General features: G+C 42.5%; 1 protein-coding gene across 2 annotated transcripts in view; it reads right to left on the bottom strand.

The window, feature by feature from the left end:
* The window catches only part of LOC124177997, a 115,887-nt gene extending 96,596 nt beyond the window's left edge, over positions 1-19,291 (bottom strand). For both annotated transcript variants that reach the window (XM_046561015.1, XM_046561016.1), the window contains exon 1: positions 17,744-19,291. In XM_046561015.1, the coding sequence (XP_046416971.1) occupies positions 17,744-18,407 (664 nt within the window). In that variant the 5' untranslated portion in view covers positions 18,408-19,291. The remainder of the gene's footprint in view (positions 1-17,743) is intronic.
* Positions 19,292-19,595: the final 304 nt, after the last annotated feature.

The following is a 19,595-nucleotide window of genomic DNA, read 5'->3' as shown; positions in this document are numbered from 1 at the left end:
TTTGAGGAGATTTGTTTAAAGAAAATGAAAAAACTCAGAACAATTTGAGGGCTTTATTATTTATTGTTACAAGATTATTTTAGAATTTTGTCATTGAAATTAATACCACAATGGCGGCATGGTGCATATAAGTAGCGAATGACTCCGAACTCGAGTGCTTTTGCAGTGGTGCATCTCACGACATCACTGTCCAATTTCTAACAGATCAAAATTTTTTTTTTCATTTCAAAACACCTTTTCGGGTTCGAGCTCGTAGCACAAATGTCAAAAAACTAATTTTTTTCAAACGTATACGATTATGAACAGAAAATTTTATTTTCCAACCAAAGTTTGTTAAAAAAAATGGTATGAAAAAAGTGTAATTTACCGAAGTATCTGCGCCACCGCATTGAAAACGTTGTCGTTCGCTACTTATATACTCCACGCCGCCATTTTGTAATTAATTTGCTTGAAAAAAATTCAAAAATTTTCTTTAAACTATAAATAATAAGGCCCTCAAACTGAAATTGCTCCGAGTGTTTCCATTATCTTTGAACAAATTCGAAAAATTGGTGTGATTTTAGACCGTCCAAGCTAGACCCCTCCCCCCCCTTAAGCACACATATAATATACCGGTGATTACAAAAATTTTCCGAGCTCTCGAGTCTTTTTGACCCTCTGCGCTTCTCTGAAGACCGAGTTAAAGATACGTGGGCTACGGGTAGGCTTGGAGGTAGAAGGCGTACAAATGCAGTGCGAGAAATCGTTCGTTTCGTCGCAGCTGTGCCTAGAGCGGGTCAGGATGCCGCGATGCCGGGCCGGATGGAAGGACGCACATGTGAGTCGCGGGTAGGCAGCAAGACTGTTTCGCGTGCAAGACACGGCCCTTAGGGTCACTCGCGGCGTGGCGCGGGATGCCATCCTCCCTCCATACACGCGCAACGGACGGCTTGCGTTTATACTCCAACATGTCGGAGGTACAGATGCTGGCGGGAAACGGGATAGGAATCCGTGACGTGGGAGTGTGTGGGTCTACACCTGTTGTCGTTCACACCTGCGTGGGCAGCCGAGTCAACTGTTGCGGGACTACTGGTAAAAAGGGAGATTATAATAAGTTGAATCGGGCATTACGCGTTAGTAGCAGCAAGGAGACCCTGCTGTTTCGGGAAGAAAGGGACTGGAACGTCAGTATCATCAATGGGAAGTTGGCTAATTTCTTGCCTATCCCCATCACGACAAATTAAATATAATATTTGGAAAAGTCATGGTAGGGTTAAAGGTTAGTCAAACAGGGCCCATGTGGACATTAATTAATTAATTAATCAATGGAAATGTGGTACATATAATTGTATGACAATACGATGCGGCAAGCTGCTCTAGACAATTAAATGAGACGACGCGGCGTGCGTGCGAATATTTCGCCCAGCTTCCACGTTCCGAGTATCGCTTCCTGGCCCCGAGGCCTAATACAGACGCCGACGATGATGGATTACTCCCACCAGGTGTTGGGATAGCGCGAGGGACGAGACTGGATGGTTTCACACTTTGTCGTAGCGATTAATCGCCTGCGCCAGCAAACAGGCGACGAGAAGTATTTTACATGTTGATATTTCGATTGCTTCTCTCTCCCTTATTATTGTTATTGTTATTGTTGTTGTTGTCGTTGTTGTTGTCGTCGTCGTCGTCGTCGTCGTCATTATTATAATTACTATTATTTTCATTATTATGCATGTTACTATTATCTTTGTATTGCTCAAATTTTCTCATGATCTTCTCTGCTCTCTATATCTCCTTTATTCTCTTTTCTAGATTTACTCAATTTTCTCTGTAAATTAGCGTAGTTAGTTATTAAGATATCTGATCGTGTATACTGTTGCTCATTTATACCCAAGGGTCTCCGCCCTAGTATAATAAATAAATGTTCTATTCTATTCTATTCCTTCTCTCCATTTCTCTCGCTTTCTATCTCTCGCTCTCGCACTTCCCCTCCCTGCCTACCTCTCTCCTTCATATATTCCTGTTTGAATTCAACCGAATCCTTCACCAGATGTGAGTAATTCTTTGTACATAGTAGTCCTCGAGCGTACTTCTTTACTACAAGTCTATGTGATGAAACCGTGTGTGCCAGAGAGGGCGCATCATGTTCTTACCTTTCTCTGTACACATGACTGTTGTCCTTAGGGGATGCTTATTCCATGATGTCTGATAAACGCTTCTCTCTCTTCCTCCCCCTCTCTCTCTACGCACCCCTAGCTCTAGTCACTTACCCTTTATAACTATCCTTACTAATGCTGAGAATTAGTCCTAAGTTCTTTCTGTACCTAGCTTCTAAGTTCGTTCAATGTTGCGATGGATAATAATAAATTCCTATTCTACTCTCCCTCTCTCTTTCGCTCTCTTTTTTTCTTTTTTAATAGTTATTTGATAACTACTCTCGGTTTTTACTGATTAATTCACCTATTTTACGCATGGCTTTATTTACTTGTAATGACGTATCCTTAATTTGTTTATTTTTTGTTTATTTTCTTTTTTGTGTAATTGATGCGTAGTCCTTAGGGGATCGTAGTGACTCAGGACTTACAATAAACCCGTTTCTCTCGTCCCCCCCCCCCCCCCCTCACGCGCTCTCTCTCTCTCTCTCTCTCTCTCTCTTTCTGTTCTCCAATAATTTCTAAATTCATTCATTTTCATACCGATCTCCTTTAAATCCAATTCATTCGTTGTTTGTGTAATGCAATACGTCCGTTGCTGTATTTTAGAGAATGGCGTGTGGTTTTAATTGGCCGAGGAGGAACGTTAGAGCTCATCTGTCATGAGGAGGGCTTCCGGCACCTACCGAGTATCACTTTCGCAGTTCTATCGGTCTTGATGTTAATGCTACGAATGTAGACATTAAATTTTGGGCCAAAGTACCTAGTTCCGGCCGTCGATTCGCGATAGCAGGTGAGATAAACCTAGTTGATTAATGATTTCTTCACTGTTCGGAACACTTGTGTGAATTATGTAATTTTCATGTTGAAAGCAACGCGTATCTATATTACTTGATTTTCATATGCATTCCAGTATTATCCTCTTTTGTGTGTAAATCAAACACGAAACTATGAGAATGCCGTGTTTCGCCTATTTCTCCCGGGAGTGAAGAGTACGCGCAGGCGTAAATGTCACGACGATATTTTCCGAAGAGAACATTGCTCTCACAGCGCACATTCGACGCAGGTGATTCATGCTGGCGTTGAATCAGCGGTATATCTATATCTATAACACTCAATTTTTCACAATATTATACGTGAAATGCACGGTACAGGTATCACCGAACGATAAACGTTATACGGCCAACGAAACGATAAAACCAAACAAATACTTACCGCACTTCCCACTCCTGACGTACAACATTTAAATTGTATGTACTGTACAGCGTCATGCTGATAGTATTTTATATCTACATAAAATATCCCAGTCTTATCGTAATTCCACGCGGGCGACGATCGATGTATCGTACGTAGTGTGCTTCGTAAAAGCTGAGTCAAGCAGGGATACGGCCTAAAAGATATCGTAATTATTCATTATATCGATTAGCCATTTCCATGCCCCGCTCGGTCGGAAATCAGACGGAAATGAAACATCAAAGATTTGCGATAATACTCCCGCAAATATCGTCGATTACAAAGGATCAATGCCGCCGGCTCGTGGTCACGGTAAAGCAGGTTATACGCATGTTTTATTTCAACTGCCGTGGCTTTTTTCGCGATGTCGAAATGCGATCTTGATTCCATAAATTTTTAATAGATCAGCCATTTCTGCACCTATTCCAACGGGACTGATCTTATTGCTCGACACCTTACCTCGTCAGAAATTGGATCCGAGTGGCATATCGTATCGATCATATTTAGGAACGTTCTTAGTCTCTACAAGTGCGTATGTGTGAGGTGAGCAAGAATGATTGTATTATACGCAACGCAAGATCACAACGATTTTATGCTTCGCATGTACTTTTATACTAAGGAAGAAAAATTCCTAACAACAAGTGACTACATTTAAAGATTGAGTCAGACATAAATATTGTTATTGATGATTACAAATAAAATATGTTTCACCCTATATAAATGAAATTATTCACTTTCAAATATAATCTAATGTTTCATAATCGCTGCGATATTTCCAATTGAACCTTTACGCAATCGTATCCTTTCGGACATTATCGTGTCCAATGAGTTGGTATTTCTCCAATAATGGTGGTACGTTGGTTGAATCCACAGTATCGTCCATCACACGCTGTTGTATTATTTTCAAGTTATTAGAAAATCTAGATGTGATTCTTGTTATCAGCCATTTAAATACCACTGTTTAAATCTTTTTGCAGAGATGGTTGGTTCACAGAAACGTTATGGTCCTACGACCTTCTTAAATTGCGTTCGGTCAGCACTTTTTTAGTCGACTTATGAAGTCAAGTATGGAAGTTGAGTATTTCATTTATAGGCATATGTAATATCGTCTTAAAGTCTACGTGAAGTTTGTACGTATCATTCCCATGGTACTACAAAAATGAAAAAGATTTTAATCAATAATCCCATCGATTATCTGCATATTATTTAGAACCAGTTCCAGTTCACTCGTATACAGAACGAGGCTTGGTAAGTTTCGAAGAGTTGAATGAAGCTGCAAAGACTTGAGATAGAGCAAACCACACGTCATAGGATACAAGGCAAAGTAATTGTGTAACGGCACGCAGTACAAAGCTTGGCTCTTGAGTTTTTACACTCACGCAAACGATGCCGGTACCGTGTGCCGGTATACAATATAGCTACAATTACGTCAATTGTTTCATCCTCAACTGCTTGCGTTTTTAGCATTTATACATAAAAATTATCCTCACTTTTACGGAGCGTGGCCCGATATACCATGTCAGTTCCTCAACATCTCTCAAGCCCAGAGTTTTTCTTGCACCTCCTCATCCTCATTCGTTATAATTTTCATAGGAATCGCGTGACTTGGCGAGTAAGTTGACAAGTTCGAAGACCCGGAATAGATTGACATGACTTGATGTAAGCTCCATTCGTATTAAAATGACTTGGAGTCACTTGTCACGTCGTCAAGCGGTTTCATATGACTTCAAGAATTTCGAATGCCTTTAAAAGACTCGACTCGACTTCAAGTGGTAACAATTACTGAAGTTATGCAACTGCTGTAAGCCGTGCATATCCCTGACATGAAGAATAGGTAACCGCTTGGGTAAATCGCACGAATGGCATCGATCACCCCGTTAAAATGCAGCGATAAGTAAATAGTCGGATATACATCAAATTGTCGTCTATGGCGTTGAATGTAACAACATAAATAGCGAATTTAGCTGTCAAACCGATCAAATTCACGATTATGCGGTACAATGTAATTTTATTTTTAATTTGATTTCAATGCAATAAATGATTTAAAAATAGTCTAAGTATAGCGAGTATATTTCAGAAACCATGAACTGCAGGTAGGAGCGCTAGCCTTCTGCCTCAGCCGGGTCTTGCTGGCATTTAGGGTCCGTAGATAATTGGACGTGGGCCTTAATGTTGTTTTAATAAGTGGATAAATAAACATAAGCATAAGCATGAAACGTCATTTGAATCCGGATGTACCCGCGATGAGTGGGCTTTGATAACTCAGCAACCATACTTGCTTTTCAGCCTGTTAGGTGCAGGTACTTACCGGTGTGTCTATAACTCACGTTCTACTCTTCACTCTCCACGATCACGTGCCCCCTGTCGCTCTGTCTCTCTCTCTCTCTCTCCTGCTCTGTGTTCGCTCCCCTTTGTAAGTGTCTCTATACAAGCACAGTGGTATGTTCGTGAGCATGCTATACAGACGAACGTAGAATTACCGGCGCATATACCTCCGATATTCTTGTGCTGTTATGTGGTATATCTATACCTACGTGCACCGCCGTTGTTCCTTTACAGTTCCAACGAAGCGCTTGTATGATAATTATGCGGTAAAACGCGGCTCGTAGACCCGCCGTGGAGGAAGCCTTCTCACGAATATCTCATAAATTAAGAATCAAGAGCGAAGCGAGGATTGAGACGTGCTCAGGCCACGCACAATCAACATCGGACAACCATTTCTTGCACCAGTCATGCTACTTGCCATCTGCGTATATCAAGTACTAATTACGTCATATAATACGGACCTAGTCCTTTTGTCTGCACTCGATAGCTCGCTAACGATTTGTGGAAACTACAGATACCTACTTTCCTTAACATTGACACGTCTTTAAGTAATTTCAAATGACCATTACTTCAAGGGTCGAATTGACTTGCGAAACGTGTCGTTGTTACGGAAATAAAATTTTGAATCAGTCAGATCGGTACTCGAACTGTGCTGGGTCAAGGTATCCCGGAATGTGAAGAAAAACCTTATTTATGAGCGTAACAATGAAATTGAATCATCACTTTCATAAAACTTTCGTAACCACACTGTGATGAATCCGAGTAAATCATTCGTTGGCATGCTTATATTGCTTGAACAAAGATGATGAATTCAACACCTTTGGTTGACTGAATATAATTGCCGCATAGGTAACTTACGTAAGTAAAAAAGTTCGAGCATTTCGGAGCATCCGGCATTTCCGATCTCCGGTATATTCTGAGCAATTCTTTTACAATATTCTTCGGTTGTTTTGCTTTTTTTTTTTTTATTTTTTATTACTGACAAGGGAATGGGTATATTATATGGGAATTATCTATCTATATATATATATATATATATATATATATATATATATAATTATATATATATAATTGAAATTTCAAGTTTTTCTTCAATTTTAATTGAGAATAACTTTTGAAAAATTAAATTGAGGCAAAAATATTAAGAAATCTTTTTTGTAGAACATTAAATTTCCTTTAAGAATCTGTCATGATCTTTTTTATACATTCATTGATTCGTTAGTCACGAAATTCCAAATTAAAAAAGTCAAATCGAGAAATTATATCAATTTATTAAGCTTAATTACTCGGAAACGGCTTGTCTGACAAAAATCTATAATCAGACCTTTTTTGTAGGGAATTTAATTTTATAAAGGGATAAGTGAACATAAATTTTTTCACTTCAATATTTCGACAGTTCTGACGTAAAACATCAAATTATTACTAAAAATCAAAAATAGCGATGATGGACCTCTTAAAGTTAATATTAAGGGCTTAAAATTTCATGAAATTTTTTTTTTGCCATACTGAATGATATTCTCAATATCTCTCTATCTATTTATATTATAAAAAAAAAAATAGTCAATTTTTTTGGCCCAGTCTAATATATATATATATATATATGTTCGCGCGGTTGGCGAGAGAGGGTTTGAATCTGCACGGTTGGAGGAAAAACGCAGGGTGGTAGATAACTAATTTCACCTTCGGTATTTTCGTAAAAAGAATAACACTTTTATTCACAAAGACTGATCTCGATTACAACGTGTGTTGAGTCCGCAAGCGATACGCGTATCGTCGCGTAGCCAGACGAATCGTAGCTAAACGGTGTTGTACTCCACCGAGGTACCAACGAGGCGAAGCGTACGCACAGAGAGTGGAAACCGAACTCTGCTATCCAATGTATTCAAAATATCGGCGCACGGCTCGAACAATATATATATATATATATATATATATGTGTGTGTATGTATGCATACGTATAAAATGTATGTCGACGTGTTTGGGGCGTGTGAAAGGAGATGTAAAAAATCTCTGATCATCCGGCTATGCTTACGGTGCCTGCGTGGATAACTTATATGTATATACGTGTGCCTGAGTATGGATATGTGTATTTAATACATGTATTGATCGTATCCCACGATCAATTACGAAATTAATTGGCTGGCGGGCATCCAGTAAATCAACGAGAGTATACTTGCCTGCTGTAACAGCTACTGAATTCGCTAATTGTCATAAGTCTAGGGGACATAGCGAAACGATACGTGTCAAATATTTTCAATTGTTTCCACTCGCATTGGAAAAAAAAACTTACCAAAAGTATGCTCATAATGTAAAATAGTGGCAATTGTTTAAATTCAAAGACAAGAGAAAGAGAAGTGAACAAATTAATGATTTTATCCTTAAAACTGTTAACAACATCAATATCAATTTCAATCGATCGGCGGCACGAATTACAATAAAAATCGAGGTTTTCCGAAGCATCGAATAGCACGTCACTCTTGACCCCGAAATCAGAAAAAAGTTTCACACCTGCGCGGGCATAAATTAGGAACTGTGAGTTGAAATTTCTTCAATTAAGTACAATATGACGCGGCCAAGTGATAAAAATAATTGAAGATAAGGTTCTCGCTTATAATTGGCCCGCGGGGTTAATAGTCAGCGGCAAGGAACGCAGGCTATCCTGAGAAAGCCTATACGTATTACACCTACAGCACGTTGGCACGCAATCATTGAGGTGTACATGCTTCGCTGTGCATATTCAAATTAAACTTTTTATCGCAAATCGGACTTCCCCATTAGGACATTATCTATGGAGTTACGTGAAGATTTATCGAAACGAATAGACAACGCCAAATTATAACTACACATGCTCGGTTGGTCCGATTTACATAGATGTAATTATGCATGTTTTTAACGAATATATGCATGAAATCAGGTGTAATAAATATTCTATCCATGACTTCAATTACTGCAAGATGAATGCGGTCACTTCTCTTTCTCTCTCACTCTCTATTTTACTTTTAATCTCCCCCGTGCTGCAAGATATGAATTGTTGACATATTTATACGAAACGTTGCGATTACGTAGCACGTAGTGCGTAATTATTTCCGGATGAAAATGGAAATTAGATCTTTTCAATCGCAATACACTTTAGACAATGGTGTACTATGGCGAATTGAACGTGGAACCAGCAGTCATGGCTATTCGCCTGTCGGTGTATAGGAAGAAATACGATAACGAAGTGATAGAAAAACAACCGATAAAGAAGCGAGGGGTGGGGAGACAGACAGATAGACAAAAAGATAGATGGATATATGCATGCATTACCGAAGTAAGAAACCAGAGATAAAAGTATAACCTTCTCGGATACCGAGGATGGCGAACATCCAAGTAGTTTGTGAAATATTACTTTATGCCAAAAGTGCGATATTCCGTCGAAAACGGCGTCCCGCTACTTCCCGAAAGTTTCGGACCATGGAAGGGCTAGCTATCACTTTGTCGGCGGTAAAAACCACGGGTCTTACAGAGCTAGCAAAAATATTTCATGCAACGAGGTAGGTACGGAAATCGACAGGCACCCACCGACTCTGATTCTTTCTTTCTTTCTTTCTCATCTCCACGCCTCTCGACTCCCTGCCCGTTCATACCCAATTCTTCTTCTCTCTCCGGTATAGGTAGGTACACACATACAAATGTAATTGCATTACTTGGTACTACCGTGTGATGAACACCGCACGCCATGTGCTTACTTCTATGCAAATCCGTGCCAGCGAACAAAGGCTGAGACCTCCGAAGAGCACCGTTCATTTACACTGCTTTTAAGACGTCGACCAAATGTAACGTCCTCGTTGTCCCACTGCCATAATCAGATGCCATGCATTCATTGGATATGAGATAGGTAATTGCCAGGAATTGTCAAGAGGCTGCTGTGCGACAAGACATTTTTCGTACCTACGTACCTGTGCGGCGGCAAGAATATGACGTTGTTATACGTTTACGAATAATTCGATCAAATCGTACCTCGGGATAAAATTATTAAAATATAAATTTTCAACTAGTCACGCATAATCCGTTATTCTAACAGAGCTACAAGTTTTCATAAAAGCAACTAGAAATTCTGATTTTTCTTCGTACATACAGAATATACGTAAGTTTAAACATATGTATCGATGCGTCAATAATTTTTTGTGCTTTTGTTTCCGTGTCACGCAAACGTAGCTTACAGATACGCATACCCGAATGGGTGGATAGTTATTCCAAGAAATGATGATAAATGTGTCAATATAAATGTGCATAATACCCGCATCAATTCCCGCTAACCATAATTAAGTACGTACAAAATTTATATCGTGGGTGTAGATACCGCGGCTATTCCGCATAAGATAAGCGGATAAGTATATATACGCTTGTTACTACAGACTCAAGCTGTTAGTCATAATATCAAATATGCAGGTTTACCAAAGAGATACCAAACCATCTAAATACAATATTTTTCAAGATTCAGGCATTTTCCGATCACGATTATCCACCAATAGTTGAGATCCTGGGCGCGAGAACGGTTTAACCTCACGATCAGTCGAGTTTTACCCCAATTTGATCAAAATGAAATCAGAAGACTTTGTGATAGGTAAGGATGACCAGAAATAATCGATTTTCAATCAAATCTATTATTTTTGTTTTGATTAATCTAGTATAATCGATTATTTTTCGAAACTTGATCAATCGACCGACTCGATTGTTTTTCCTCGCGATCGGTTCTCGTTTTTTTACTCCCATGAACGACGCGATGCAATATCAATTAATACTTGTGATTAGAGTATCAATTATTATCATTGTCTTACTTACTAATTGTAAGTACCTAGTTGAAATAACAAGTGAAAGTGAAGAATTTACACCTGAAATTGAAAAATATCTTGAATGAAACTATCAATTATAAAAAAAAATAAAAAATTCCCGCTATTAACACCACATACTGAAATTTACGAAATTTTGGTTTCATAGGAACCGTTTCAAAAAAATACGAAATAATCGATTAATAGATTAATTTTTACCTATTCAATCGAGTTGTGTTCGGTTATTTTTTTGGACTTGATTAATCGAAGCATCGATTATTTTTAGCTTAGTGGTCATTGCTAGTGATAGGTACTTTGGGTATTAAAAATCAAATACTGCATCTTCTTATTTACAGATTGGATCCACGCCAATAATGGTATTTCACAATTGCTCGATAAATGTTAACACCTTTCTGTGAACACCTTTCCATTTGAAGGGAGATTTGAATCGTTTTGCACGATTGAGTGAACTTTATAATATTTCGTTCCTAATTGTCACTGAAAATTTATTGGATAAATTTTTTACATATTATTTTACTCCAATCAGGCCTACTATAATGTTTCAGTATGAAAACTGAAGTAATCAGTGAAGTCTTTTCAGCTTCATTGTTGTAATATCGAACTATCATTTGCATGCGGTATAAACAACATTTGCAGACGAATACTCGTGCATAGCGTACCTACTTGTTTCACGAATATCACCAGTTTATTCAATAAAATGACGAAGTTTCATGATTTTCTTTGCGGAGTTTTCTTTGCAAGTTTTTCCAAAAAGTCGCACGCTGGAATGGAAAGAAGAAAATTAATTGTTTTTAAAATGCCGCTTATTCTTCTTCCGCTTATACGCAATAGGTCGCAAAGGTCGTGCGCTTCTAATATAACCCTATAATAATAACCCTATGTGATTGCTCAGGAGACGCTGCCCATGGGACGGACAAAAATACGGGTCTAATGAAATTCGATCTAGTTTCACCGTTTCAAATTTTATCAAGATCCGTCACCCCAGATGATCGTCCTCCCCTTGCTAGTCCGGATTAAATCGTTCTTGCACCGAGTCTTAAATTTTTTATAAATATCGCTTTGTATACGTGAATCGTCATTGCGATAGAGCTCTCGACCGACGCGATTGACGTTCGATTCCGTCGCCGTTGAACGCAAGGATGCAGCGGGTGACCTCTCCTCTTATATCCTGACGTACCAATATTGGGAACAGGACGTTTACGGAAGTAAATGCACCACGGTTATAAGATTCTATTACAAGATCCGGCATAATTTTTATCCCCGCAATAACAGTCACATTTTTTGATCCGTTCCCGACGAAATGAAAAATCAATTAGATTCGCGGGTAGATCAACCCCCGAGGTGAAAGAAATCGTCAATCAAGATCGTTTCCGGGATCGTAAAAGTCATGAGATGCAGGACCAGGAGAAGAAATGAATACCGAAAGGGGTAACCTAGCAGGTGAAATGTACCACGCAATCCTGACGTCTTTGTTGCGAGATCTTCAGAGATTGAAGGCAGCAGCCTGGCCGAGGTACAATACCCCGTACACGCGCGGTTGAATAAAAAATAAGAGTGAAAGGGTTATACCGCACCTTACCCACCGCCACCAAGAGGAGCAGACACGCGCACTCGTCCCGACCGACGAATTCAAGGGCCAAATCCTGCCAAGCACCTTATATAAGAACTGCAGCAACAACGAGTCGGAGAGCTAGACCGCGAGCCCCGATCGGGCCTCGAACGAAGGATCAAGGGGTAAAGGGGCGCGCAGCACGTGTCAGACCCGACCCTTAACCCCTCCCCACCCGCCCTGCCTTTATACCTTATGGTGAATCTTTGAAGAATCCGGTACGCGTGTCGCGGCGATTTAGATGGGCATGACAGGGGCAGGTAGACAGGGTCGGTTCTATCGGTAGGTAACCCCTGCATACCCTATCGCAAGGACGGGGCAGAGCCGAGTCTGCGGCAAGGAGGGAAACGCACGAGGCGGCGGAAGGAAGCCAGGTAGAAAGGGTTTAACCTGGTACCTGCTGCCGTGCCGTGTGGTCACGTGCCTCGAAACACTATCGCGGCTCAGCTTTATTCGGCGGATACTTCAACCTCTTACTTGCACATCGCCCCCCCTTCCCGGCACACGCCGCCGTTACCCAGGTTGACGACCTACGCCCAGGGACAAGAGGAGGGAGGAGAGACCTACGACCCCCGCGACCTAGTCTCAAAGCCGACCGCGGAGAATTCGCCCCGCGAGGTGTCCTTCTGTTGTGGCCTACCTAGACGTAGGCACGCTCGGCGTAATCGAAAGCCTTGAATCGCCGCGTCGCCTGGGCCGAGCTATGGAATAAAATTAAACCCTGTAACTGCGTATCGCTTCAGACATCCGCTCATATCATGTGGCATACACCACCCTTTATACAGAGGCACTTATAACACCCTGATTACATCCAGCCGGATAAGCTTCATCTTTCACCGTCACCTTACTGCACCTGCAAAACTGGAATGTGTGATTTCAAATTTTTTTCCGTAATCCTCCACGCAACCCTGTCAGATCAGATAAGCAGTTCAATTTTATTTCATTCAATCCCAGGAATTAAACTGTTACGAAAAACTGCCGCCTAGTGGCTGATAAAAACGATAACAGTATTGTTTACTGTCCAAACCTGAATCGGCGGACGGTTAATCACGATTGTTGCATATTTGAATTTAACACGGGTTAAGCGATGCTGGTCGTTTGCGCATGCCAATAGATATATGTATACCTACCTATAAGCAAGTGGACGAGTGAGTTCATAAGTGAGCGAGCATCCGACTGTGTGATAATGGTCAAACTTTATCGCATGGTTTGCTCACGCTTGCCAAATACAGATATGGCTAAAATTTTCAACCTCAGTTTAACCATATGGCGGGACCTCGGAAGATCCGTCAGAATATCTTAGCGTCGGTGAAACGTGACGATGTATAAGGGCTTAATCGCTGTATCGAAAATTGCAGAATATTGGTAAGTGTAAGATTTTTGAAATGAAAATCTATAATACGAAATAAAAGCCATCGATGCATGCCTTGGATATAATTTTTCCCGTATATATGTGCCGGCCACAAGGTCCTTGTTATCGGGTCGTTGGGCGACTCAACGCCTCCAGCGTATACGAGGTCTGCGTCCTAATGGGAGGAGGGTAATTTAAATACACACATCGTGTCAGCGGAAAACTGTCGAGCGCGATAAAAGCCGTTGAATTACGGTGAATTAAACCCTATCGATAAAAAATGCGTCTGCACCATCATTGTCATTACTTTCAAATCTGCTGGGGAAAGTTAAATGGAAACATCGGCTGCAATGGGCACTTGCTCGGTGTTATAAAGGTACGGGCGCTCGCATCTCTAATCATTGAGTAACGCACACATATGTGTTCATTCGCTTTCGTGAACTTTGGTCCATATAAATGTTATAGGTAGGTATAAGTCTGTCTCCTGCACAGGGGTTTTCACACGAACGATGTCGGTGTAATAGTATACCGAAAACAATCATATTATCACGAGTATCGCAAGTGAACTCGTAAAAACTGGTCAAGGTCAACAACGGTACTGCATGAATCGACTCGTGTAATCATATTTTTCGTTTGATTGAAAATTGCTTTTCCGGTTTGTCTTCATTTTCATTTTTCGGCACAGTGATACAGATAATTGCTAGCAGGATGATCCTCAAAATAGAATTCGACAAATTCGAATTCAGCTATCCCGTTAATCAGTTTAAAATAAACAAATAAATATAACTTACGAAGCACCATTCTCTTTGTCACGTCTGACCTCTCACGCAAGGTGTCTGAATTTTGCAATTTGAAAGACATTGGTTATTAGGTACAATATTTCAAGTTACCTTTTACCTCAGGACTAATTGTTTGCTAATAAATTTGTAACTCTGAGAAATGAGTCACCATTGATACTACTATTTGGTTAAAGTCTCGATAAAATCATCCATAGGGCATTATGTCGCAGTTGTACACGATTTGAGTTGACCTTTCTTTCTTGGTATGAGGAAATATCGTAGCGAAAAATTGTGAATCTTGAAAAATGTAATTAACACAATACCTACAGCTACCCGTGTCCTATGACCAGTATCCATAGATAGATTATTTATTTTAAAGCAGCTGTGAAATGAAGTTACCCGCTGCAGGTTCCTGGTATTTTATTCCATTATTATTACATATTACGGATGCAATGTTGAATCTTTATCAACTCGACATCGTTCGGCCCTGATCGAATTTCTTTCTTCAATTTTGAGATGATAATTTGTCACCTTGAAAGAAATCAGATTCAAACGATGTATTATTATATAATTGACAAATAACGTCTGTTATACGCCATAACTATAACATATAAGATTACGCTAATTTCTTTGCCAACCAGTACTATCAATGCACACTAATTTCTCATAGAGATTTTTTTGCAAATAATAGGTAACACATCGAAATGTGTGCTGAAAACGAAGTGAAACGAACCCATTTTAAATGACAAGGTTCACCCGTATTGCGCAAGGATTTAAGGTTGAGGTAGAGAACTGTGCTCTGGAAGAAATTTTTATTCCTTTAATTGAAACTGATTTAGGGTGCGGCTTGATCGAGATTCACTAGAGTAAGCTACAATTTCCAAGAATACCTTGATAACCGTAACGATCGCACATATCGCAAATGCATACCAGAAGACTGAACGTACATACTAGGAAAGCACGATCGTGATTCGACTTCCGCCGTGCGTTTATTGTCCCAGTGATCAAAGGTACGGGGACGCGGAACGGAAGAGTCAGATCGTAAGCAGGCCTTGTAGAACGAAAAATCTCAACGATCGGTTTCGATAATCGGCCATCGGTAGTAATAATAAATAATAAGTAGTAATTAAAAAGAATTCTTCCGAGTAGGTACGAGGTAACAGTGATATGCGTCAACACGCGTTGTACGAACTCGGAAAAGATAGTCGTTTATTCTTATTATACGTATTTGTCGCGTTTACCTCTTATCGATAATCGACTAATCTTCTTTCAAACTATTGCGCCATATCTTGGACGCGTTCATTCGAGCCGAGGCGAGCCGGCTATCAGTTCCCCTGCTGTTTAACATCTACATAATTATCATCGCTTGTACATTAAAAAAAAAAAAGAATGTAAAAGGAAGAAAAAGAAGAAAAACGCAATTGTCAACATATTGACACAGCGTACAGCTAGTGTCGATCATGACGAAGATATACCGACTAGGCCCTCTCCCCTGCTCCTCCTCCGCTCAGCCGCCGAGCGATTCAGGCGCATAAGCTGGGCCCTTATCGCTCTTAACTTCGTTTACTTAACTTTGTTTAAAAATCAGCAGATACCGACCACCTATATAGATAGGAACGCGAACGTGCACGCCACATGAGCTGATCAGGTAGAATGTCGTGGAATATTACCTTAATCTCATGGTATTCCAATATTAAAAATCCAATCTATTGTTAAAAATCACTTTGAATTCGACGTCTTTATTTTTAGTGCAGTCTCATCTTGTATTGAATGGATGAGGCAAACTGCGGATATCTTAGCATCTGAGTGACTCTCGACCTCTCATTTTATCCCTTTTCCTTACTTTGCAGTGCAGGTATAGCTTATAAGTACCGTTCATGTTTAACGACGTTTCACTGATTCATGAAATATTTTTTACTTCCGAGTCCCAGTGCCATAATTTCTAGACTTTAAGTTATGGCTGTCGAGACGGCTGTAAAGAGACGACTGTAATTCGTTATGTTTCATCATTCCATTCATATACTTATGAAACGATGCACTGTTAATCCGACTCATATGACTTTGTCAACAAAAATTCCAAAGAAATTGACAAGGGATCGTGAAAATATTATAAAAACGTCAATTCCAGAATACGGATTTTTGGCTTCACTTTTTTTTTTTTTTTCCATTGGCAGAAGTTTGGTTGACGTAAGTATTTGATGATAGTGAAGCGGTAGCACCAAACTGTTGTAAGCTCACTCCGACTGTACGTGTCCAGAGTCCGCGAGACCGCATACTCATGATAGGTGTGGTAGAGCAGGTGCGACTCTGGTATAAATTTGTGAGGTGATTTGCCAATTCATTTGGCAAAATGACTACTTTCAAAATAAGGTTTATGGATAACTTTTCGTCGCAATGTTGAGTGAAAGAGTTCAAACGCCGACTTGTATTTTGCTATCTCGCATATTATCAGGGTGAAAGGGAGTAAAACGAAAAGCATTGAAACACGGTTCAGAAATATTCAACTACATACGACTCCAGATATTGCAAAGTTTAGTCCTGAAGTGGACGCGAGAAAGATTGACGAAATCGGCGACAGTAAAGAAACTCTGCAATTCTTGAACTGAAGACAAGTTAGGAGGGCGGGATTTGAGGGCTCTTAGCTTCTCTGACCGTAACATTGATATTCGAAAAATCTTTGCTAAGATTATGTGAAAAATTTCCGGGATGTTGAATTCACGTATATCGGACACATTTTTATGAGAAAATGGAACTTATGTAGAATCATAATAATCGGTATTATCTGCAGGCTTGAACCCCTCTTCAACAAAATTGCACGAATTCCCCATGATGCAGCTGCACATCTTTCTCAGTCGTATTCCCTCAGTTTTCTGTAACGAGTTTATACGCGAAGTCAATGAAAAAAATTCGCCCAAGAAATCGACGAACGTAGGTCAAACTGAAACATCCTCAACTAAAGAACTTGATTCGAGGGGTCGGATTTTGAGCGGGACAGATTCGATGTCACATTATTCAACGTAAGGATGTGTTGGGTAGAAGAGCACAAAAGCACCAATTGTTGCCACCGATATTTTTTCACGCACCATCCTAATATACCTGTACACCTACGCATATGTATCTAACCTTTGTGATCCAGGTAAATAAGATCGGACCGCTCATACACAAACGGTTCCCTTGGTGCGTAATACTGTGTGTTGGGCACAATGCGGTGGATTTGACAGTGGCACGGCGTTCCACCGGGCGGAAAATGAGGGCGACGATTATTACGGCAGGGGGGGGGGGGGGGGGGTTGGTAACGGCCAGAGCCTCGCAACGCTCCGGTAGAAGAGACGAGAAGAGAAGAGAAGGGAGAACGAGATGTGGAATAGAAGAGATACATACCTATAGAGAGGGAATAGAATAAGAAAAGGTAAGAAGCCGCCGTCGGGATGAACAATTAGCTGCCGAGGGTTGAGAGAATGGTAAGACGGATAAGATCGACTCACCGGTATCGGTTCCGTGAAGCGGTCCCGTCGGGCTTCCGCCGGTCGAAACGCCTTCGTCTTCGCTTCCGCTGTCGCTCCTCTCGCTGGGGCTGTAGCTTCTCCTGCTGACGGCGCTGCTGCCGCTATTGCTGGTCAACTTCTGTCGTCCACCGAGGTTGTTATTGTTCCTACGGGGTGTCACCGCCCCGCCCTGAAGCCGCTCGTGCATCATCCTGACGGCGGCCTGAGCCGCGACGTGGGCCCTCGCCTGGAGGTGGACGGCTCTCTGCTGCTGGAGCGAGCCGACCGAGAAGTCGAGGGGCTGCTCCGGGTGCTCCTGGGTCCGGGACCGTGACCGGGATCTGGAGCGTGAGCCGGCCCTCGCCAAAGCCGTGACCGGGGTCGCGGGTGGTTCCTGATGTTGGACCCCACCGGGGGGGTTCCACCACTGGTGAATACCTCCACCCTGGGCGGACCGCCAAGCCTCGATCGTGTTATTGTTCGTCGGGCTCGACTGGAGCTTCTGCTGGTGAGTGAGTCCCGGCTGGTGCAGATGGTGCTGCTGCTGAGGGTGATGAGGCTGCTGATGGTGCTCCTGGTGCTGCTGGGCCGTAGGTTGGCCCGCCGAAACCGCCTCGGTCATGTTGTTGTTGTCGAGCAGGTGCATGTTCGGCGTTTGCGTCATCGGCGGGGTTAGGCTCGACAGAAATGAAGCGGCAGGTACGAGTACCGGAGGCGGAATCTGCCGCTGGACCGACCTCGCAGCCTCCGCGACCCACCGGCGTACCGCCTCGCTGTCAAGACCCGCCAGCCCTGCACCGACACCGTATATCGTACCTTTCACACCGGGTGTGTTGCCCACTCCCGGTAGAGCGAGAATCTCAGCGCCCGCCACGGCGAACTCGGGGTCCGGACTCCCCGCAAACGAAGCCGCCACCTCCGCTAAATCCACCTTAGACTCGGCGGGACTCGTGTCCAATATCTCTTACGTTTCCTCGGCCCCTCTGAGCCGCACGCCTGCCGATCACCCTCGATAGTGTCCACCGATGTCGAAGCTAGACCCTGTCTTCGCCCTCATCCGCCCCGGTTCTCGGTTTACTCGCCGAAGGTATAACGGGTGACGATTTTCTTGTTCGTGGGAGAACTCGTTCGGCACCGCCTCCTTCCCGCACTAGTTCACTCAAACCACCAGAATCAACCAAAACCACTGCAGGTACAAACGGCCGAAGCCCAAGGCGGCGCACTGATCGTCACTCGGCTTCTGCCGGTCCTCGCGGTGCTGGAGAACGTCACCACCCACGCGCGTGAATAATACTTGTTCGCAATGCGGGATTTACCACTGAACCGATGTTAGCCGGCCACCCGGGCCGGTTGTCACTCTGGGAAGGTATTTAATGTCGGGTAACGCGTTGCGCTCGATCCTTGAGGTGCTGGGGCCAAGACGCCGTCGCGTTCACTAACCCGCGGGGCGCTCTGTTATCGTTACCGAGGGCGCGAGCGCGGGCGCGTGCACGAGCGAGAGAGCGAGCGAGGTGCGTCGACGGGGATCCGGGAGTCGGTGCTCTCGCTTGCATGTGTGCAGCAACACTACGGCGCCCGAGCGGGATCCCGGCGTCACAGGGCGACGGGGGCAACACCGATGGCGAGGGCACCGCCGATCATAAGGTGGGGGAGTCGCTGGGCAGGAGGAAAAAAAAGAATATTGCCGAACCTGACCGACGGACGATCGCCGAGGTGGGGGAGACGCCCGTCTCTCTGACACACGGCGGGCCGACCGCCGTCGGCTTCCCAGATTCCCCTGACGGTGGGGAGCTTCCGGATGGAGGGGAACCCGGAGACCAATCCAGCGCCGCCGCCGTGCCACGGCAGCTCC

This window comes from Neodiprion fabricii, chromosome 3 (assembly GCF_021155785.1).
Source record: "Neodiprion fabricii isolate iyNeoFabr1 chromosome 3, iyNeoFabr1.1, whole genome shotgun sequence".
Taxonomy (NCBI): domain Eukaryota; kingdom Metazoa; phylum Arthropoda; class Insecta; order Hymenoptera; family Diprionidae; genus Neodiprion; species Neodiprion fabricii.
Note: the sequence above shows the minus strand (reverse complement) of the source record. Positions and strands in the feature narration are given on the sequence as shown.